The 24,634-nt window shown below is 37.4% G+C and overlaps 1 protein-coding gene across 3 annotated transcripts; it reads right to left on the reverse strand.

Moving 5' to 3' along the window:
• Positions 1–13,902: 13,902 nt before the first annotated feature.
• LOC111041214 (serine/threonine-protein phosphatase 2A 56 kDa regulatory subunit epsilon isoform) lies at positions 13,903–24,619 on the reverse strand. 3 transcript variants are annotated; one of them, XM_022325424.1, is made up of 11 exons: positions 24,183–24,619; positions 21,715–22,553; positions 20,233–20,429; positions 19,674–19,775; positions 18,783–18,875; positions 17,904–18,034; positions 17,727–17,786; positions 17,419–17,632; positions 17,019–17,138; positions 15,669–15,898; positions 15,375–15,609 (listed from the first exon to the last, which is right to left on the reverse strand). In XM_022325424.1, exons 2-11 carry the CDS (start codon positions 21,932–21,934, stop codon positions 15,375–15,377), a joined length of 1,602 nt encoding a protein of 533 aa, XP_022181116.1. In that variant the 5' UTR covers positions 21,935–22,553; positions 24,183–24,619. The 3 variants fall into 3 exon arrangements, with proteins under 3 accessions (XP_022181118.1, XP_022181116.1, XP_022181117.1); XM_022325425.1 differs by lacking the exon at positions 24,183–24,619 and adding an exon at positions 23,662–24,018; XM_022325426.1 differs by lacking the exon at positions 24,183–24,619 and having other exon boundaries at positions 13,903–15,609; positions 21,715–21,934.
• Positions 24,620–24,634: the final 15 nt, after the last annotated feature.

Here is a 24,634-nt window from a genome sequence, read left to right on the forward strand (position 1 = left end):
TGAGCACGTAAGCACTGTGGTAGGAGAGCAGTGCGAGTCCTCTAGAGAGGCCCGTATGTTTGATAGTGTCTGATATTTTTTTTTGATAATAAAGGGTTATTCTAATAGTTAAGGATTATTATATTTTTTGGTACCTTTCGAAAGATAGAAGGTATACGACACAGTATAAGTACTTTTAATTAACTACAGATCAATGAGGACTGACGATATAATGAAACATTATCGGATTTGGAAACATTTACAAAAAAGCATAATAAACCGAGCACCGGTCACCTAAGCGTCATAAACTTATGATATTCGTGAGTAAATCTTTAATTAATCGATGAAAAACTGAAACTGAACATAATAGTATCTTACTTACATCATTGATGACAATTAGTAAAAATTAAATTCATTTTTATCGACAAATCATCAATATCTGAAAAATTAAAACATAAACATTAACATCAATTCGACTTACTCCAAAAACAGAATGGAGTTTAACTTTCACCGACTTAGACCGCCATAGACCGATTGAAATACAGACATCTAGTATAATTTTCTTAATATTAAGGAGGTTGGACAATTTTTTGATCGCTCAAATTCGTTTTTTAACACTTACTATTTTTTACATCATAACTATAATATTGTAGTGTTTTATATTTTATTTCTAATAGTAAACGGGTTGGAAATCCTTTTGAAAATATTTTACGAATTGCATAATTACAATAGTTACAATGACATATATAAAAGAAAAATTAAACTAAATTACAATTATGATTAAGAGTGCAAAAAAAAACAAAAATGAAAACGTATGTTAAGACCCCCTAGGCACGCCCCTGGACAAGATCCTGCCACGAATAACTGTGAAGGTGTAGGTACGGTTTAATTAATGTAAAAAGAAGACGCGTCGTTAATATATCAGGGTTTATTTGATACACACAATAAAATCACAAGATATCGTGAATGTGTCACGGTGACGACGGTCAGGCACTCAGGCAAAAGCTGCTAGCCTCGTCCGCCGTAGGCCGGGCTGGTGGCTCACGCCGCAGCCACCGGCATTGGCCAAACCGGTTTTCGGTCGTGATCTTAGATTAGATCGATACAGATGCCGCGGACGTTGCTATAACGACCGTGACATACGCAAGACGTGCCCGAGTAACAGGGCTACTCCACAGGGAGGTTGGTCAGGTCCTTGGGTGGACCGGAAGCTGCACCAGTAGCTCCTCTGACTGCAGGATCTATCCTAACCTAACATGGGGCTGGAACAGTCCTCGTCTGTCTCGCACATCGTGGCGATGGTACACTGGCGCCGCTCGCCGAAGTAGTACCTGCCGAGGAGGTCCTGCCCGAGTCCTGGCGACTTCTGGCTGCAGGGTGTTCACCCGAGTGCACCTACGGCCCTCGGCGAACCCTAGTTCAAACAGGGCCCACGCGTATTCGCCCAAATGATGCGGAGGCCACGAGTTCAGCCGACCAAACGCCGACTGTTACATCCTCACCGTCGCCCGACAGCCTCCTGGCTTCCCAAAACAGCTGGCCGAGGCGCCCGAGTAACAGGGCTACTCCACTGGAAGGGTGGCCAGGTCCTTAAGTGTCACCTCCATGGTCTGAATCCGCAACTCCACTAAGGCCAGCTGTTGCTCCTGGAAGCCGGCTGCTAGAGTGACTGGTTGCTGCTAGGTCGGCTGCTGCACCAGTTGCTCCTCTGACTGCTTGGCTGGCTGCTGGGCTGTTTCGTCTTCACCGTCGATTAATAGTCTCCTGGCTTTCCGCAACAGCTGTGGCCGCAGCTTTTCCACGTGTGTGGCAATCATGCCTCGAGATGGCCGGTTGTTGGGGTTGGGTGGCGGAAGGTTTGTTCTTTCTGCCATCTAAAAAAACGTATGGTTAGTAGGTGTTAGACGGTCCTACAGCTCGCTTCATCGCTGAGACATGTAGCTGAGTGGGGTGTTTACCCTCTGTCAAGAACACTCCGGTTCAAAGTGGTGTACCCAACTTAACCGGACCTAACCATTCCGGGGCTAACCCCGCGTGAAACTGCTTCTCCGCACTTGACTGCGGATGCACTTTGTAATACACCCAACCCCCTACTGACAGACGTGTTCTTCCCGAGGATTCTGAGGGTGTATAGGTATTGGGGGCTTCGGAGCTGATACCCACCGGGTGCCCCCCTCGTCCACCGCAGCATCATCGAATTTCACCAAAGGGTTCCGATCTGCTCCGGAGAACTCTGGATCAATTTTACTCGTGTCCGGGAATTCTTCGGCTAGCCTGAGCTGACATTATCCGGGAGCCTTGATGGGAGGGTCAAACATCATTTTGGCTGGTGACTGACCGGTGTTTCGGTTTTCTCTGCTTCTCACGGAGAACAGCACGTGTGGCAGGTAAACATCCCACAGATGATGAGGCTTATCAACGAGTAAGGTTCGAAACCCTTTCTTAAACTCTTGATTTCGCCTTTCTACCGGGTTGGCACGTGGGTGGTATATTGGAGTTGTACATTCTTCCACTACCCACTTCATGAGTGAATCTCTCATCCTCTTGGACACGAACTGAGAGCCATTATCTGACAATAATGCCCTCCGGTATCCGAATCGTGGGAACTACTCCCTTCCAAGTGTGTCCATAATCGTGGTCGTGAAACCTTTGTGGCAGAATCTGGGCCTTGTCCGCCGGGACGACCACCCCCTCTTTACCATGCCCGATAGATCGAGGATGGCAGTGTAACACTTTGTTCCGGATGACGTACAACTTCCGGAGATGACCGAACCATGCCCCGTCCCCGGATAGTTCAGCAACTATCTCTCGTATGTTCGGGTTGTCCTGCTGCCACTCACGGACATCTTGCAATGACACGTTCCGTCATTTCCCTTGAGCTGGATCGCTCCTCACTGGGTGACACCCAAACCAGACGCTCTGGACATATCACCAAAGATTTCGCACGTTTCTCCGGACACTTCGGGCCGAATCACCGGGGGATCGTGGATATTTTTCTCCAACGACTCTTCGTCCACTGTATTCGGACCAGCCGGACAACGAAATAGCGTGTCGGCTGCTTCATTTTCTACTCCGGGTACGTGCCGGATTTCGAAATCGAAAGGCCCAAGTTGTAGCGCCCATCGCGTTAGTTTGCTGTTGGTACAGGGAGCTTGTTATAACCATCGTAGTGCCACGTTATCTGTAAACAACATTAACTTCCCGGTCTCAAGATCTAAGGCCAAAACTAGGGCTAGACATTCACCTTCGACTGCAGAGTATCTTATCTCAGCTGGATTGAGTTTTTTGCTGGCGTAGGAAAAGATTTTCCTGTCACCGCTCTTCCCCCGCTGGAAGAGCATGGCACCAACTCCGACTACGCTTGCGTCAGTCTGTAGATTGAATGGTTTACCTGGAAGAGATGGACAGAGTCGTGCACCGGACACCAAAGACTCTTTCAACTTCCGGAACGCCTCTTGCTCAATTTCTGAAGAACGCCATTTGGTCCGTTTGGAAAAAGGACTCGAGAGTGGTGTTGTGACCTCGGCGTAGTGTGGCACGAACAGGCTATACCAACCACAAACAAATAAAAAACGCAACACCTCCTTTTTCTTCTATGGGGCCGGTCATTCTTGAATTGCCATCTGTTTTTCCGGCTCCCATTCTATTCCTTTACCGTTCACAACGTGTAGTAGGAAACTGATTTTTGCCACCCCGAATGCACACTTTTTTGGTTGGCACGTGAGACCGTAAGACTTGAGTCTTTCCAAGACTCTTTGCAGATGATTTAGATGTTGATCGGAACTCTCTGAGTATACCACAATATCATCTAAATAAACCAGCAAAAATTTATCAACTAACCCACGGAAGACTTTGCTTACCAATCGGCAAAAAGTGGCAAGGGCGTTCTTTAGTCCAAATGGTATTACCTTAAACTGGAACTCTTTGGGTCCTTAACGCCTTCAGTGGACGTGTCTCTGAAGAGAGACCCACCTGCCAATATCCTAATTTCAAATCCATGGTGCTGTAAATTGTAGCTCCACCCATTCCTCGGACCATGTCATGGATATCCGGCATTGGGTAAGCGTCCTACTCCGTCTGCATGTTGGGACTTCTATAGTCCGTGCAAAATCTGCGTGAGCCATCTTTTTTCTTAACGAGTAACACCAGTGCAGCCCATGGAGATATGCTAGGTTCAACAAACCCATTTTCCTTCATGTCTCACACCATTTCGGCAATCACTTCGTTTTTCTCTCGAGAGTACCCGTAAGAATTGATAGCCACCAGATTTGGATACGGATCTGGTGATCTATCACACGAGTTCTATCTACCTCTCCGGAGAAAACCTCCGGATATTGGCATTGGACTTGCTTGACCCGCATACCGTACTCCCCTTCAGTTAAACCTGAGGTTGATAAGTCCACTCCTAGGTTGACGAGAGTCAGAGGGCACAGTCATAGTCGCCGGAGACTTTAACGCAAAATCTCCGACTTGGGGTGACCACAATGAGGATCCGAAAGGGCGCGCGCTGGTGGATATGACTGCTAGTACAAGACTGGCAATATGCAATACCGGGAACAAACCGACATTTTCCAGGGTGTATGCTGGCGGAATATCAAGGTCACAAATTGATATCACGTTCATCAATGAGAAGAGTAGCCATCTGGTTTCCGACTGGAAAACATTGGACGACTACAGTGCATCACTTCATAGATACATTACGTACAACATCAAAAGGGAAACACGCACGGAGAGCCTGCCTCCAGAGGAAAAGTGGTCGTGGAGGAAGTATGATAGAACGAAACTTCTAAATTTTATTGAATCAGTCGACTTAATCACGTGCGATGAGGTGATGGAGGCTGCGAGTTCACTGGACGAGTACCTTAAAACTGCATGTGACAGCTGCATGCCCAAGGGAAAGTACACCGGCGGAAAGAAGCCTGCCTACTGGTGGACGCAGGACATTGCCAAGATACGAGCAGAATGTCACAAAGCTAGGCGCGAGTACAAGAGGGGACGTTTCCGACCGATCGAGGAACTGGAACAAAAGAAGGAAGCCTTCAAGAAGAAAAGCAAGGAGCTGAAGTTGGCCATCCGGAGGAGCAAGAAAGCAAGCTGGGCAGACCTTTGCACACAAGTAGAGACTGATCCGTGGGGTCTCCCATATAAGCTGGTGACGAAGAAGCTAGTTGGCAGAAGGCCAATCCCGGGACTCTCGATACCAGGCAAAGCGGATTCTATTATCGACGCTCTCTTCCCAACGGAAGAAAAAGTGGTGTGGCCTCGAACGACGGAGAATCATGTTTTTCCAGACGTCACCTGCGCCGAAATCGGAGAACTGGTCTGCAGAATTCCAAATGGGAAGGCGGCGGGACCAGATGGTGTTCCCGATCTAGTAGTCAAGGAAATCGCCATAAAAAGACCGGAGATCCTGAGGGACATCTTCAATGAATGCATCAAATAAAGCGTTTTTCCGCAACCATGGAAGGTAGCTAAGCTGGTCCTTTTGAGGAAGGGGGACAAGCCGTTGGACGATTCATCGTCGTACCGTCCCATCTGTCTCTTAAACACAATAGGAAAGCTGTTCGAAAGGGTCATCAAGTCACGGATGGAAAAGTGGCTCGAGGAAAACGGAATCCTAAACGATCGACAATACGGTTTCAGAAGGGGGCGGTCGACGGTGGATGCGATGAAACGTGTCATGAGCGTAGTGAACGTGGCCGGATCCGGGCCTTTAAGGCGAAGGAAACTGTGCGCAGTGGTAGCCCTGGACGTGGCTAACGCGTTTAATTCGGCGAAGTGGCCGATAATAATTAAAGCCCTAAAAGATAAGGGAGTACCTGCCTATCTTGTCGGCATCCTACAGAACTATCTGAGCAACAGGACGGTCACATACGAAGGGAACTCGAGAGCTGCTACTTGCGGAGTCCCGCAGGGGTCAGTACTGGGACCATTGCTCTGGAACACTATGTACGACGGGTTGCTGGATATGGATACAGGAGGGAACGTGATCGGTAAATCGTCTACGGAGTTGGTGGCATTCGAGGACGATGTGGCGGTGGTGTCGACCGGTCACACGACAGGGCTACTGGAGACTGCAACGAATGAGGCGTTGAACAGAGTAGCTGAGTGGATGTCAAGCGCCGGCCTAGTTCTATCAATAAGGAAATCAGAGGCGGTGATACTGACCACAAAGAGGGGTTACAGCATGCCGGAGTTTTCGATCGCGGGCACTCGCATCGAAATAAAAGATAGTATCAGGTACCTAGGCGTAGAACTCCATAGGCTGCTGGGCTATAAAGCGCATATAAAGACGGCGGCGGCGAAGGCAAATAGTACCGCATCGGCACTATCAAGGCTGATGCCTAATATCGGTAGTTCGGGACAGAGGAGGAGGAAGCTCCTGTCCACAGTCGTGGCGAACAAACTGCTATACGCGTCGCCGATATGGTCCGAAGCTCTTGTTTTCAAATGTAACTTCGAAAACTTAGTGAGGCCCCAGAGGACGATTGCGGTTAAAAAAGCAAGAGCCTACCGCACGATATCCCCGGCAGCAGCGATGGTAATCGCGGGTCTAATACCAGCTCATCTCTTGGCATGGTAGTGAACACAGAAATACAAACGGAAGCACGAACCAGACCAGACACGAGTGACAATGGAGATCAAGGGAGAGGTGATGAACAGATGGCAAAGAGAGTGGGACAACGAAGAGAACGGAAAATGGACACGAAGATTGATTAAGGACATCAATGCGTGGTCAGACAGGAAGCATGGCTCCGTGGATTTCCACCTAACGCAACTGCTGTCTGACCATGGTTGTTTTGGAGCATACCTGAAGAGGATCGGGAAGCAGGATGATTCCACCTGTGTGGACTGCGAGGAGCCGGTCGACGACAAAGAGCACGTGTTTTTCAGGTGCGACAGATGGTGGAGGGAAAGAAGAGCGCTGGTAGTAGAAGTAGAAGAAGACGCATTGAGTCCGGACAATATTGTTAGATGCATACTGAAGAAGCGGAGCAACTGGGACGCAGTCAACAGATTCTCGAAACATATCCAGTCCCGTAGAGAAGAAGAAGAGCGATGGAGACAACGAGGATTTAATTAAGGATTAGCTTGTTAAGTCAACTTAAATGTGCGCCAACGGCGGAATTAGAGGTATAGAGCCCTCTGTTTTTTGTGGAGCGAAGCTCTTAAAGCAGTAGGTTAAGGCCATATGTATGACGCGTTTCAATAACCGATACGGATACAGGGGGAAGGACGACGCACCAGGGTGAAGTGCCCCCCTGTAGCGCCGTGGTTCATCACAAAAAAAAAAAAAAGGTTGACCTGAGTTATTGGATTTCTCCAACACACAGAAACACGTCTTTCTCTTCCCAAGTGGATTATGCAACCGCTTTAGTCCCAAGCGACTTGTTGCTCCACGAGGAAATCAAAGCGCAAGAAGACATCCCCCATGAGATTGTCTAAGACTGTGGCCCCGAAGCATACCTCTAGATCCACTATTCAGGCACGAAATTCAGAAAACTCTGTAATTTCCCGGGTTCGACCATCCGCCATCCGGACAATCCCCGGTTCTTCGGAAAACCTCCGGCCAAACTTCTTTGCTATCTACGGTTTGACGTATGTCCTCGCCGCTCGAGAGTCCAGTAACGCTACTACTGTTCCGAGTTCAAACTCTAGTGCTATGGCTGGTAACGGTACATCCGTTACTTTCGTTTTCTCCGTTGACACCGTTGCAATGGCCAGAGACTCCAACGTTCTGGTCCGCAAATCCAAGAAACGTTGTAGCAACTCAAACTTTGAGTCCGTATCTGAGTCCCACCTCTTGCACTTTTCCCAAGGATAAGGTGTTAACTCCTCAGAAAAATCTTCCGATGTGACCGGACAAATTAACAACTTTCCCTTTTGTCTGGAACATTTTCAGCCTTTATTGATTTTCCCGATTTGTGGTCCAGATGGTCGGACCACCTTTCCGTCACTGAACCATTTGCCCAGTCCATTGTCACGAACTGTGGTTCCTTTACCAGAACGTCGTTTCCAACGGATTTTCTCGGGTTTCTTTAGCGATTCCTCCGGTGTTTTTCCGGAGGTTCGACGGTTTTCACCGGACAACTCCCCACTCCAGAGGTTATCTACGGGTGACCAAAGTTTCCCTCCGGATTATTTCTGTTCTTACCGGGTTTCGCTGATACAGAACTCTTCTGGGCCGATTTCTTCGGACCCTTCCCCGAGTCTCCAGTCCGTAATGCTCCGAAGTTCTCTTTCTTCGGGTCAGTTCTTGTAATTTGTAGTTCCTGTACCAGAACGTTACTCACTGCCCCAGTTGAACTCCGTTGCTTACCATCCTTCGGACGACTCTTGACTTTTTCGCCGGTCATTTTGGTCTTCCGACTCCGACTTTCTTTTTGGACATGCAGCTTGCCAGTGGTCATGACTACCACATTCCCAACATCCTACTTCCGAAGATTGTCGTTGCTTCGGATTGGCCCTTGGGATTTTCCAGCACTCAGCTTTTCTTTTATCCAACCATTTCGATAGTGGTGGTCCGCCGGTACTTAATCCTGCCTCATCCCACATTACGGTCTTTCTACCATCCAGAACATACTCCCCCAGTGTTTCGGTCTTGGTCTGAGCGGTGCTAAATAATTCTGATTGTAGACACGACTGCAACTCATCCCCGTTGAACTTTTCCAAATGTTCAGCTTTGAATTTTTGTCATGGTAAGTCCAACAAGATCCTCTCATGGTGCTATGTTCCTGCCTGTGCTTTCAGCTGAGGGGCCAACACGGTAACCCATCTAGCCACGTGGATACCAGTATTGCCTCGGCCTGGAACAAAAACCGCACTGGATTTTCCTCCCTATCCCGGAAAACTCTGGTATCGGCACACGGTCCATATTCAACTCATTTTGGGGAATGAGCAGGCGGTCCGGGTAATGCACACGTTTTACACCGGAAAAACTACTCCGTGTACTTCCTATGACTTCTGCCGGACACTTCATCGGACACTCCGGATATTTTATCGATCACTCCGGAACGGTTACCGGAAACTACGGAGACTTTGACTTCTCGAGTTTTCCCGGGTCAATTTGCTCCGTAAGTTAGCCCTAAATGTTAGCTTTCAAAACTCACGCCTGTTGGGAAAATTTTGAGTTTCATCCGGACAAATTTTTATTTGCGCCGGATATATCGCTGGCCAATAGTTGGGGGAAATTCTCACGGCATGAGCAACTTGCTTGCTCCACCCGTTCGGTCGACCTAAGCTTTTCTTCGGCTAACTCTCGTTCCAAACGTTCCAACATCTGCTCCATGAACTGATTTATCAAACTCTTCCAGAGTTGACCTCATCCTCTTCAATTTGAGCTCCCGATGGTTGTCCCTTCCGGTACCTGGGCTGATGACTCGCTAATTACCACAAGCCGTACTGATTCTGGGTCCGTACACTTCTTGGTTCGAATATACTCCTTGAGTATTAAGAGTTGGACCCCCCGGTCTCAATGCCACGCTTATACAACTCACGGCTGATCTCAACTATATTTAATTCACCAATGCATTTAATGCCCATTGTGACTATTAAATTTTAATTATTATCAACGTAATTAAAGTACACTAGATATGAGATTAACGCAGTTCGGGATATCGTTGGCTGAACTGTACTTTGCAATCTATAAATAGCCTAAACCACGTTTAGCTCTGTAGGAATTACACTAATATTTCGCAAATTTCGCAAAATGTTCCACCTTAGATTGGACAAGCCTTTAGTATTTTATTAAAAACTAAAAATTAGCATAAAACAATTTGGAACCAGTATGATCAGGACACCTATTGTAGGTCCTTTCAACCTGAAATGTGCTCATTTACTTTAATTTACATACAATTATTTTTATTAAAATTTAGCACTTACCTCACTCCTCTTCCGACTCTTCCTTCCATTGAAGGTGTAGGTACGGTTTTATGCATGTGAAAAGAAGATACGTCGTTGATATATCACAGTTTATTTGATGCACACAATAAAATCACAAGTGAGTGAGTGTGTCACGGTGACGACGGTCAGGCAAAAGCTGCTTGCCTTGTCCGCTGTTGGCTGGGACGGCGGCTTACGCTGCTGGCAGCGGCCAGACAGGTTCTCGGTTGCGACCTCGCGGACGCCGATAAAGACGCCGCGGACCTTGCGATAACGACCGCGACAGCTGGAGCATAGTCCAAGAAGCCATCAAAATAGCAGCCAAAAACACAATTGGAGAGTTAAAAAATCGTACGAAACCATGGTGTATAAGTACATGTAAGAATGCAGTTATAAAAGGGACCGAAGCAAGGCTAAATTACCTCAGACTCCAAACAAAAGTGACAAAAGAAATCTGTGAACAAGAATGACGGAAATGCAAAGGCATTATACAAAAATAAAAAAGATCATATATGAACGATATACTACGTAGCACGAGGCAATATAACTCATAAAAAAATTGGAGTAATTCTTTCCGAAGATCAAAAGATACAAGACATTTTACCCAAGCCTGAAAGATATCTGAGATAAGGACAATAAAACCATTCTAATGGACCCCCTCAAAAGAAGACTACTTGTCTTAGATGATATGAAAAAGTAGATGGCATGAATATTTTGAAGAAATGCTTAACAGCGAACTACCAGAGGTACCAATACCGGAGTGGACTAAGAGTGTACTAAATGTGTATAAATAGTTTACATTCTACAAGATTGGAAATCTTCGGGGTCTGCCGGGATTCCAGCAGAATTACTTAAGTGCGGAGGTGAAGAAATACACAAGATCATTCATGAAATCTGTAGTTAAGTATAAGAAACAGAAGTTTTGCAAAATTAGTGGAAAAAAGCCATAGTAATTCCAATAGATAAAAAGTCAACAAACTCAACTGAAATAATTACAGAGGAAGATCTTTATTAAATTCTGCATACAAAGTATTTTGAAAGATATTGCTAAGACGCTTTGAACTAACAGACGACAAATGCATAGGAGAATACCAGAGTAGTTTTCGTAAGGGTAAGTCGACAATCGATCAGCTAGCAACAGTTGAGCAGTTAATAGAAAAAAAATACGAGTTTTGACAAAATAAATGGCAAGTGTTTGTCGATTTCAAAAAACGTACGATAGCATACATCGTGATAGTCTCTACAATATTATGCATGAATTTGGTTTCCCTAGAAAACTCATCCCCCTAACAAAAATGTGCATGAATGACACAAAATACCAAGTGAGAGTAGACCAAACGCTGTCCGAGGAGTTTGAAGTCATAACTGGCTTGAAACAAGGGGACGTGCTCTCATCATATTATTTAATATAGCAATAGAGGAAATAATACGTAATGTAAGACATAACAATTTGGGAACCAATATTGGTGTCACACAAATTGATAAACCAGGATTTGCTGACGATTTAAACCTAATTGGAGATAGCGTGGAAATAATAGAGCAGAATACAAACACCCGTAGATGATGCGAAATCGGCAGGGTTAAAAAAATTCAAGATAAAACGAGCGTGATGGAACTACTTCCCAATGGGGAAGAAAACGTAGTAATCAATGACTATGCCGTTGAGAAAGTTAAAGAGTTCAAGTATCTTGGAACGACGATTACTAACAGCAATGATTGGAGACTCGAAATCATAAGTTGTATACGCAAGGCAGAGAGGGCTTATTTCGCGTTACATAAATTTTTTAAATCCAAACTTTTTTCCAGAAGAAATAAGATCAAACTGTACATGACCACAATAAGACCAATGGTGACTTATGGATGTGAAATATGGCCCACTACTATACAATTCAAAAAAAAGCTGTTAGTTTTTGAAAATAAAATACTACGGAAGATTTGTGGTCCAGTGTTTGATAGTAAGCTAAACAGATGTCATAGAAGAAAAATTAATGAACTAAGAGAAATCACTAAAGTTCCATTGTTAACAAGCTACATTAACTGTAAAAAAGACTCAAATGGTTTAGTCATACTATGCGGAAAACAGAAACTACTTGTACAAGAGCAGTAATCGAATGGCAACCGACGGCGAAAAGGCCAAGAGGAAGGCCTAGAAAGCGATGGATGGATGGATGGCATAAGGAAGGACTTAGTCACTGAAGTGACAAATTGGGAAGATAGAATCAGGATCGTGATTATTGGAGAACGGTAACGGTGGCCTAAAAAGCCAAAGGATTATGTACGACGATAATATTATAATATACGACTATTGGAAAGTATAGACCACCCCACTAGAACCAATAAGAGAAGACTTAAGACGTTCGAAAATTATACATAGAGAACAATTCATAAGAACGAGAAAGGAGGAAATTTAACAAAGTGATACAGGAAGAAAAATGGTATCAGTCATCAACTTCAAAGATGAAGAAAGGATTGAATGGTTGGAACACGTAATGTGGAAAAGTGAGGACAGTCAAAGTAGAGAAATCATGAACTGGAAACGAATGAAACAAATACCTAAAGAACAACCCGAAAAAAATGGCAAACTGAAAGTTGTGAAAGAATACCTTGATAATACAAAAATTGAGGGAGATTTAAGTTTTTAGTTTGGTTTAGTATTAAATGCCAGAAGTAGATGATATAGAAAGACTCTGTAATTATATTTTTATCATACAATTTAGAAACCGTTTTCATTAGTAATCTAACATGTCTATCTTTTAAATACATTTACAATACAAGCCTAAAATAACCAAGTATCATAACTTAAAGTTATACAATACTGTTAAGTTTGACTTATCGTTATATGTTGTAACTTGTAAGTCATAACACTTTTACAAGACTAAAATGTAGTCAACTAATATCCTACTATCAAGTGTTATGACTGGTAAGCAGTTCCAATATTAAGAGGGCACCACTTTCGTATGAATGGCCTCCATCCGACAAACATACAACATTTCTGTTCAGTAGAACAATTAGTTCTGAAATGTTAATTTTAATACTAGAATTATTTTACCTATAGTCAAACTTTGATAAGTTATTTTCGGTAAGCATATTATAATTGGTTTGAAAGTTGTTTTTCACATAATTTTAAATTTTAGTAAGTATGAGCATTTTTATACTAGGTATATTTTTACATATTTGTCAAAGTTAAAAATTTAAATGTGGGTTAAATTATAGAGCCAACAAAAAAAAATAAATAAATTTGATAGTGGAAACTAAACAAAATTAGTTCAACAAAATATGTCAGGGTGGTGCATACAATTTAAGAATCGTCAATGTTCACATATAATCAATTGCATATTAATATAGAACAATAAAGTAACCTTAATGATTGATAACAGATGTTAGAAACTAATAAGACTGATTTTTTAAATAATTTTATAGTTTATAACTAGACCAGTTTTTTTTAAATAATAAAAAATTAAATTTTCAATTAAAATATCAATATATAACAGTAACAGTAAGGTGAAAGCCTGATACAGAAGGTTTGTAGGTAATAACTTTTAAAGATACTTTAACATAGCATTTAAAATCAATTTTGATCAAATGTAACAAATTTGGGATAATATTGAGTTTTATGCATTTTAACCTGCAGTTTAATTTTACTAGAAATTACAACAAAAATTCTTAATTGAAAATAATATACATTTAATGATTATTTAAACATTTCTCAAAATCTACTAGGAATTTTGATATGTTGACCTCCCCATACAATAGGTTACTGTAAATTAATAATAATAAAAAAAAAATTTTAATGTAATTTTTTTTTAATAATAATATTTGATAATTTATATAATTACAGTAATAATTATAATGATCTAATGATAGTAATAATATAGTAATATATAATAATTGTGTGTATCTTCCTCGTGTTTATGTAATATATAATATTTTTCATTTTAACAAACATACACACAGACAAAAACATATGTTTACATATGTTTATATGGTGTGTATGTTTTCTATCTATATGGGTTTTCATTGGCTTTTAAAATTTAATCTGTCAGTTTTGTACATAAACATATATATATATATATATATATATATATATCAGAATATTATAACTCTCGCGAGCGCTCACGCATTAACGACAACAAATAATAATAATTTCGTTATAATATTGATTTACAAACTATATAAAGACTAACACGCGCGCGAGAAATGAAACATTCATACAGTTAATATACGTATAATATTTATAATTATTAATAATAATAATAATAATAATAGTAGTAGTAATAGTAGTAGTAGCAGTAGTAGTAGTAGCAGTAGCATATGTATTATAGTAGCTAATATTTAAGGTTAAAGCATCGGTAATGACATGACTAAAACATATTTTATCTTTAAAACAATTTTAAAAAATTATGTTATAAAAGAAACAACGACAATAGAAAACAAAAATTAGTAATATCAGTGGAGGTATGATGGACAACGGTAATGATAATCGTATCATAATGATAGAAATGATGCAACACCATCATCAAAAAAAAAACTGATTAATGATTTTTTCAATTATTAAAAATTATTTACAGATCAGTATGTGTGAGATTGGTACCTTATGTATTTTATTATTAAGAATATTGTTAAACTCCTACTAATAATACAACTATTAATATTATTATTACTACTACTACTACTACCAGTTCTACTACTACTATTGCTAACAGTTAAGAATGTTTACATTATATATTATATAATATATTTATATATATATAATTATTAAAAAATAACAATTTTTAATATTTAATTAATCTAATATTATTTACACACGCACACGCTTACACAGGGGAAGAGGGTTAAATCTAATTTAATTTACATTAAAAATTAGAAAATTAAAATTTTTATAACGCCACATTTTGCATTAGTTATACGCGTTTACACGTGTGTTGATTGTTATTGTGATTATATCAAATCAATAGAATAATAGCAATGATAACATCACATTTTTGAGTACATAATATCAAACAATTCACATAATATACATTTAATAAAAATAAGAACATGCATGTAAACATGTTTTACATCACATATTTAATTTCGCCAATATTTCTTTCTTCATCAAATTCTCACACACATAAAATAAATATTCACAGAACATTCAGTTGTGTCGTATTCTACTATTATTAGCATTCCCCATAATTTCTTTCCTCAAATGATATTTTTTTTTTGTAAAACATTATTTTAATGTGGAGCATATGTAATCATATATTACCATACAAATACTATTGAAAATAAAATATACACATACAAACACACCACAGCAGTACGTGTGCACCGATAACAACATTGTACTTTCATTGTATTAATTTAAAATTCCACCACATTAAATCTTAACGTTTTGATCGTTAATTGTATACAACTATAAGCATACATGTGTATGTCTGTGTATATAAATAAATATATAGATTATACATACACATGGACACATGTGTATATTGAATGAAAAATAATTATTATCGCTGCTACTTCCACTCCTACTACTGTTGTTGCGCTGCAATTGGAGATGCTGCTATTGGTGCTGCTGCTATTGGTGCAGTTGCTGTTGTTACTGCTGTTTGCACAGAATCCAAACTATTGTTACTACTAGTCTTGTTGTTATTATCTACTGATATTAGTGATGCTGCAGATGGTTTACCACGGCCACTAGATGATATTTCAAGTTGTCCCAATCGTTTCCATAACTCTTCACGTTCAGTTTCCTTTTTCTTCTCTCTGTAAAAAAACAACAACACAATTGTAAAAAATATTATAAAATATTGTTACGTTATTACTTTTGTCGTTCTGCTTTATAATTAGCAGTTAATTCGTCGAAAAGTTGACTATTCATTTCCATGAACGTTTTCAGTACATTATAAACTAATGCTACAATGGTTTGATTCCAATGTTCCTTACTGATACGGTATAGCGCTGGAAACATGATTGGCATGATTGTCTGGTTATTTTCTTCTATCAGACTCATAATGTATTCGTTGTTCCACAAATATAACGCTCGTTCGGCAACCTGAATTCAAAAATACCATTACATGAAGAAAACAGTTAAACAATCATATTTATAAATTACTCAGTATATACAATTGGTGGCCAACATGAATATGTTCACTAGCCACATGATTAAATACAATAATATCAAGAGCCAAAATCTTAATAAATACATTTAATACTATTTTCATAATTTGATCTAAGAAATAAAGATAGCTATCAGCCGTATCAAATTACATATTAGAAATAACCTATAAATGTACGCCAAAAAAAAATAAAATAATAATAAGTAAATCTTGGTTTTTGTTAGTAAGACGTGAACCGCATGGGACTATGACATGAGCAGCAAATTGGCCACCCCTGATCCATACCAAGGCTTAGAACAATAATTAAGTAATATATTAGAAATAATACACCTTCTAATAGTCTTTAAAAAAATTTGCAGGGTATCAAATTCAAAATTAGTATCAGTTTTTAAAAAGATACCTAGAAGTATATATTTTATTATTTATTTAATTTACAAAAAATCGATTTTATATGTTTAAATACTATAGAATAGTTATTGCGTCTGAGTGTTGCCGCCGAATCGTTACTCTCCTCAAGCTTTCATATTATTATGTATATTATTTTTTCTACGCTCATATGCTTATTATAACTGTTATTACAGGTTATTAGAGTTAGAGGTAAAATAAGCCTAAAATAATCCATAAGGAAACTAAAATAGACCCACTAAACACACACCCTCCTACTAACAATTTATAATAAACATAAGTACTATTAGCATTACCATTACTATTTGCCATAATTATTATTTTGTAATTGTTTTTCGCTTAAACATTGAGCACCCACCCAACCCAAAATATTGAAAAATATTGAGAAGCAACTGCTTCTCAAAGATCATGTTTGTTATACTACTGATTCTACTTAATACACAGTGTTCAAGTTAACTAGAACTGTTAGTCATTTTTCTATAATTTCAAGATTCAAAATCATAACTAAAAACATTTTATTCTTAAAACCTAAGTTAGTACTGAAAAAAACCCATTAAGCATTTCTAATGCGATCATATTTTAGGTATTGTATACATACTACATCTATTTTATTAAACACACAATAGAAATATTGCAATAAAAGTAACTTGCCTGAAAATGAGCACTGGATACGCAACGAGCGATTTGTTTAAATAGATGAGTTTCAATTTTTTGAAATTGTAATGGTTCAACAACATCGAGTATTTCTTCCATTTCACCGAGAAACATAACCTGTAAATCAAAAAATTTAAATGCTAAACATAGTGAATAAACTGTAACACAATTATCAAAAAAAAAATCTCATTAATGAAACATTTTTTATTGTTATTTATAATGATGAACAATTTTCTATTTTATAGTATTTTATTAATTTAAATCCAGTTATCAAAAAAGTTTGGGAATCATCCAAATCATCTTTTCAGTTTTAAAGATACAGAATTGCATAATTCATATTAACAAAAATTGGGTTATTTTTAATGAATCAAAGATGAAGAGTTATCTATTACATTACCTCTTTTAGGCTACAAGTTTTTGGCCAATATTTGAGTAGTCCTCGAATGACAGATTCAGTTAAAGAGCTATCCTTTTCAATAAATTGAACTACACAATATGCTAATTGTGCATGGTAGAGACTTAAGCATTTGACTTTGTGCAGAGGTATGAGCACTTTAACCAGGAACTGCTTGTGTTCGTTTTTCAGGGGAAGTGCAAACCCATTGATGATGCTTATGTGGACAAAATATTTGTTTATATTAACTTGTTTAAAATTAATTTACATATAAATGGTAAATTATAATAATAAATATATAAGTAAATTACCTTCCTAGTATTTCTAATAGTTCACCAACACCATTGAAATGTTCCGTTTCATAAATGAACCTAATAAAAACAATTGATTAATTTTACAATAATAATTGAAGATATTTAGATATATTTTTTGAAAATACTAAGTTCCTATTTACTTTTTACTAGTTATATAATTCATTATATACAAACCTTAAAAATATATTGTTGATTTGCTTGCGAATAAAAGCACGCAAGCCCAGGAATTTTCCATAAATGCGATGCAACACAGTCTTGAGGAAGTCTCTCTCCCGTGGGTCCTCCGTATCAAATAATTCAAGGAGCTGCATAATATATTAAATTAGTTAATAGAATAATTATAGCTATTATAAAAGTATTCTATTTTTAGACGTAAATACTCATTTTGGCCCCAATGATATTAACATCAAATAACACAATCTTAAATAAGCAAATCACTATATTGCTTTTTTTATAGGTAGTATTATACAGTACAGTACATTTTATGGTACAACTATGTTTTAAAATCAGGCAACAAGTCAGTGAGAGGTGATATTAGTTGTATGGTGTATACTATGTGAAGTAAAAAATATATTCAATAGTGCGATCGACTGACTATACGGAAAAAATAGTTTTCTTTGCACTGACATACTCTAATGTGCCTAAAGTATAAAATAAAATACTAAATAGTATGGTTTTTCTTTAAGACGTTGTTCAATTAAAATTTTTTTTATGAAGTTTGACGAATAAAATTCAATCAAAACATTTGAACTATCATACACAATTATTCAAAATAGTATAAGACATTTATGAGCTTTTTAAAAAATAAAACTTCTCAGGGTATATAATATTACACTAATTTTACACTGTAAAATGTACAATAAAAAACAGAATGATAACGTGCTGCACCTACCTTATTTATACCATGTCTACATTTATATGAAAGTATTGAGTTAAACAAGCTATGTACTCACTACACTTATTTACATTATAAAAATATTTTCATAGATAGTAATAATTAATAAAATATTTATACACTCTCAATACTTCTTTTTAAGTCAAAGTTATTTTTACCTGCAACACAAATTTCTGATCAATGACTTTTTTGCCAATAGCTGGTTGAAAGTCTGGTGATTCCAAAAAGCGTAAAAACAATTCATAAACAAGCTGAAAAAAATTCAATAAATATAATGATAAGATAACTACTTCAATATTCAAAATAAATACACTTTACACATATAAACAACTTAATTATCAATTGTTAGTTTGCCTTGGTAATTTTTTCTGTAATATTTTATACTATTATTTGAATTTAAAACTATTATAGGTACTTAAATACAAAATGTATTCTCAACTTAAACTATAACTACAATAACATTGAACTCATATTTTCCTTTTCAAATGACCAATTTAAAATAAACAACATTGTAAAAAAATATCTACTATAAATTTTAAACAGAATAAATGAAATAGAGAAAAAGTCAACGTAATTAAGGTTAGGTTACATTAGAGTCCAAACACGAACAAATGCTACCTAACAAATTCGCATATTAGATGATTGGACCACCTTTAAGCAAACGCTTCAAAACACGAACAAATGAGTTTGTTTGTGGTCGGCTAGACTGTTTACATTAGTGTGATCAGTAGCATTTGCTTGCACTTGTTTGTGTTAGGGCTATAATGTAAACCCAATTTAAAACAATTAAATATGAAGTACCAAAAATAAAAATTAAGATTTAGTTAGTTGAATGATACACCATTACAACATAAAAGGATACACTAAACATCAGTGACATAAATATTATATAGTTGTATAGAAAATATAATATCATACGTAGAAATAGAATAATAAATAATATTTATAATTTACCTTTATACTTAGTCTAACTTAAAATAAATTCCAAGAGGAAACTATTCTTTGTTTCTTATTATTTATATTATTATTTAATAAATACATATATTTACTGTTAAATGAGGCCATGATGCTTCTAATGTAGGATCATCTTCTTCAGGATCAAAATCTGGATTATCACTGGGTGGTAGTGTTCTGAATAAATTTGAAGAAATCTAAACAAACAATTAATTATATAATAGACAGTTTTTTTTTTTGAGAACACAGTGGTTTTATTTTGCTAAAATAATAGCTAATCCGAAAAAAAATTGTGGCTGTAACTACCAATACTGAATTTGTTACAGCTAAAATGTCCAGTGATTGATAAGTATTACATCATATAGTATATACCAACAAGCAACAGTCAATAATGTATTATTATGTATCACTAATTTTTTCTTTAGCATTCAACCACATATGAAGCATAAATATTACCCCTGACCAGTTTCTTATTGTAATAGAAGCATTATAATATTTCAAATATAATTTTTAAACCAGTGTGATAACCTATGGATAAATGTTTCAGGAGAAATCTGAATTTAGCAATTATTTACCTTACGTGCATAGTTCAAAAAATTAGATAGTTATTAATTTAAAAAAACAAACTTAGAAGTATATTATTATATTTCATACCATTTTAATGATTTCTGGATACATATTTTCTGTCAATACACCCCGTGATGTTGATACATAATCAACCAGTTCGTTTAGTGTATCACGCTTTATTTCCTTGCCCTTGAGTTCCGCCATGGGATCCATAAAATCAAAAGGTACTGAACACTGTCGGAGTTTTCTTATCATTAACTCTTCTTGTTCCTGAGCAGTTACATCTGAGAAAAAATTGCAAAAGTGTAAGAAAAATCCAAACAATTGTATACTGTGTGTATTGTAGGTACTTATGTTGTGGATTGAATCACATATATCACATAGACTAATGCCATACTTAAAAAATGTATTTTAATCATAACTCATTTATTTTAATCCTAGACTTATGTTTTTTTTTTTTTTTTTGTCAAGCAATTGGACAATAACAAAAAACAGATGCCTATAATACTGAAGTACTTAAACTTTGGACACGCAAATTTATCAACTTATTTTTAGTAAAATTACTAGTCATTTTTAGTTTTAATTAATTTTATTTTCTTTAGGTAGCATAAACAAAATACATACATTTGTGTATACATTAATGTTATATACGTAATTTAGCCAAACATTATTATTTCGCTACTAACTACTCAGACTTATTTACTTGATTTGATTAATTTAAATAAATTTTATTTTATGTAACCTTTAAGGTTATAATAATTATATGAACATTTTTAAAAACTGTTTAACAAATTTTAAAATAATTTAAATATGCTATAAGCAACTGAATGAGTATCTTATTTTGTGCCTACTTAATCAGAAATCCCTACCCAAAAAAATCATAGTACAAAAAAAGTCTGTGTACCTTTTATCTGTTTTTAATAGGCTAAGCAAATGGACTAATAAATCCTAGACTATATAAATGTTGTTAACTATTTCACTAATTACTTTTTTTAATTACCCATACGAAGGTGTTTAAAAAAATAAGCTAATTTTTAAAAACTCAAAAAGTACAAATATTTTTGAAATATAGGTACATATGTTGTATTACAGTAGGCCACAGAATTGACCCAGACACTTTGGACAACATTAAAAACTTCCAAAGGGCATTAGCCTTCTTCACGGCAATGCTAGACATCACACCAAGTGCCACGCCTACAAAAACTCAACAATCTGAACCATTATTAAATACCAATATGTGGTAAATGACACAATTCCTGAACATTTCATCAATATAAAATTTTTTTGATTTTTAAAAATGTTGTAACTCTCATAGGTATATAAATATATTATAGATATAAGTTACCTAAAAATGTTACTCTTTTTTGTGAACCTATTCAAATGAAATAAGTTGTACATTTTAGTATTTTAAAATAATATAAATAAACTTTTCTGTAGATAATCTAAAATTGTAAATTATAAAATAAAATAACTAGGAAGATGAATCTTATTATTGTTAACAAAAATTATAAGTATTGAAAAAACTATGGAAATTAACCTCTTTAAGTTCAACTGTAAACTCTTACTCACCCTTTAACAACGGTAAAGGCTGTAATTCGACGTCTGAACACGTACGGTATCTAGAAGAAGACGATGAGCCCTGTGAACGCTTCGTTTTGCGTTTTAATACAGATATCTTTGTGAATGGGTCGATGCGGTCGACAAATGTTGTGGCCGCACCAGTTGATGCAGTAGTTCCACCGCTAGCAGCACTACCAGCACTAGAAGCAGTAGCCGCCGTGTTTGACATGCTCTATATAAGCAAATGCGAAAACTTTTTTTTCGTTTACACGCGATCAGAGCTCAAATCAATTTTCTGTGACTATTGTCAATCAAACGACAGAAACACAATGTAATAATAATGTATATAATTACTATTTCATTAATATTGTGCTTCTTGATGTAATCGCATGTTGTTAACTGAATTTCAAGAATAGACTTTTGTTTTAGTTAACAACTGTATAAACCAACGACTGTTGGCCAGTATGCAGAAAGCTTGTTTGGATCGTTATTGAGTATTGAAACAATGAAACGTCTGTGTGGTTTTTGACCGTCGTTTTGTAGATATTTATGATGCTGTTGTGATACAATCAAACTAGCATATTTAATGAACATTGTCCGTATGCGGAGATGTGACTAATATATTATTATTCGATTTACTATCACACTACAGTCTTTGTAAATAAGTTGAACCAAGTATTATGCATAGAATACAATTAATTTAATATAAATTATGAAAATGTTAAAATTTGATAAATCTGAGAATAAATCACTAATTGAGATGGTTCATTGTTTATAACAGTTGTTGTAATACTATAAAGCTATCTTATCTTATGTGATTAAACAAACAGACATCTTGAATTTGCAACCTGTAAACAAAAAAAATTAGTTTTTACATAGGTAGGTAATGTCAAATGAATACATTTCAAGAGTAAACAATATTAACTTAGTTTAAAATTAAACCAACATTTAAAATAAATATCAGCCTTGTTATAGTAATTGTCGATATTTATGATATGTTAAAAAACTTACATAACTAGGTAGGTAACAGCACAAAAAATGACAAAAATAAGAATTTGTCAAATGTCAAAGCTATTGCAATGACATTAAATAAGTAATACTATGTATCAAAACAAATAAAAACCTCAAAAAGTTGGTCACATGGTAATAACAGAACAGCTACTATGACTAATTATAGGTATACCTAGGTACTTCGTTCACAACAGACTTGTGATGCAAATGGAAAGAGAAGCTCGAAAATATAGAAAGCCACAAACAACACAATGAGTAAGTGCTGAGGTGGTCAATGAGATGACTTTGTATTCCTACCAAAGTGAAAACCAAATAAGTGTATTGTGTGCATAATAGATATATAGATGATAGGTATGCATAAAAACACTGGAACTCATCAATGTGTTACTGTTTGGTTGAGAGTCTCAACCATAGACACTATACAAGAATAGGTAAAGCGGCCCATACACGATCCGTTTCAATTTTTGTTTTACTTGAACAGCAAGCCCAGCCATATGTGACCAAAACCGAAGGACCGATCTGTTATAGGCACGGCATGAAATAATCAAAATGTTATGATTTTTTGAGCAGGTGCAATAACTTCCGTGATCGTCTATCATTAAAAATGATCATACGGTGTGGACTTCAGCTGTTGATTCAAGTGTAATCGATTATTGATAACCAATACATTGATGACATGAGAAACGCAAAGCAACTGGATGATTATCACAAGGGCTATGTATGCACATTCTTCATCTGTTTTACTTGCATAAATTCAATTTCGAATAAGACAGAGAGCAAAACTGATCGTGTATGAGGGATGCTTAAGGTATGTGTTACGTGTGCAACCAATTATTAAAAATCACGAACAAATGGAAATGCGTCAGTCAGTCTGCAGTCGCGATGCACTTATGCACCGCGAAAAAATGTATTATGCATCAACGGCGGCGATAAGCGCATACTAACCTTTAATGCCTCACACACCCGCCCCGGCAAACGAAAAGTGCGCGCATGTTCTGTGTACGAAAGATTGCGAGTTCGCGTTTAGACACCGACCGACCTTATCGCAATGTCCGTTGTTTTCAACGATCGTCGGTAAATGTCACTGGCCGACCGCCGGGCGTGCGAGATCTGCAGACGCGGTGGTCGGGTTCAACCTTCGCGAAGGAAAACGGAAATCGATATCGAATCGAAACGGGTACAATGCGCTCGGACCGCGGTGCGCGACTACGCCGATATCATTATCACCATAAAACCAATATCGCGAAATTCATAAACACACAAACGCGACACCCGCATAATATTATTAAATACAATGCATAGTCGCGCACTCACACATGCACACACACACATACACACGCACACACACGTCCACACGCAAAACGATACAAATATTATAATAGGTAATGAATAGTTAATAATAATAGTAATAATAGTAATAATAATAATAATAATAATAATAATAATAATAATAATAAATAATGTACCTATGCCGAAGCAATATAATATTATTATATTGTTTGTTGTTATAACACAGTAACACAATACGTGAGTGCCGCAATGGATGCAGAGTCTGTGGCAGTCGTCGCGGTTGTTGTCGGGAGGGCGGGCGACCGACCGACCGGATGATAAACACGACGACGGCAGCGGCGGCGGTGGCGTCGGCAGTCGGCACACACAAATGATGTCCGACGGGGACGCGGCGCGAAAATGAAAAACCGACGGCGGGCGGCGCGCGTGAAAAACGCGTACGCGAAAAACAGTCAACTGCGGCGAAACTGCGGCGACGACGGCGACGAGTCGCTCCTGGGCAAAAAGCTCGCGCGGCGCTCACACACACATGCACACACTTAAGTTAATACCACGGTGGCGAGAAAACCGTACATAACACACGGAACGATGCTATCGCTCTCTAATCACATACATACACATACACACA

The sequence above is a fragment of the Myzus persicae genome, unplaced genomic scaffold, assembly GCF_001856785.1.
Source record: "Myzus persicae strain clone G006 unplaced genomic scaffold, MPER_G0061.0, whole genome shotgun sequence".
Lineage (NCBI taxonomy): Eukaryota > Metazoa > Arthropoda > Insecta > Hemiptera > Aphididae > Myzus > Myzus persicae.

Bases quoted from the DNA above. Each gene is read 5' to 3' on its own strand.
- LOC111041214 (XM_022325426.1), bottom strand. From the start codon at position 21,934: ATGTCAAACACGGCGGCTACTGCTTCTAGTGCTGGTAGTGCTGCTAGC. The intron at 17,633-17,726 runs GTAATTTACTTA...TGTCCACATAAG, and splicing joins CTATTAGAAATACTAGGAAG to CATCATCAATGGGTTTGCAC. The intron at 17,139-17,418 runs GTAATGTAATAG...TTTGATTTACAG, and splicing joins AAACTTGTAGCCTAAAAGAG to GTTATGTTTCTCGGTGAAAT.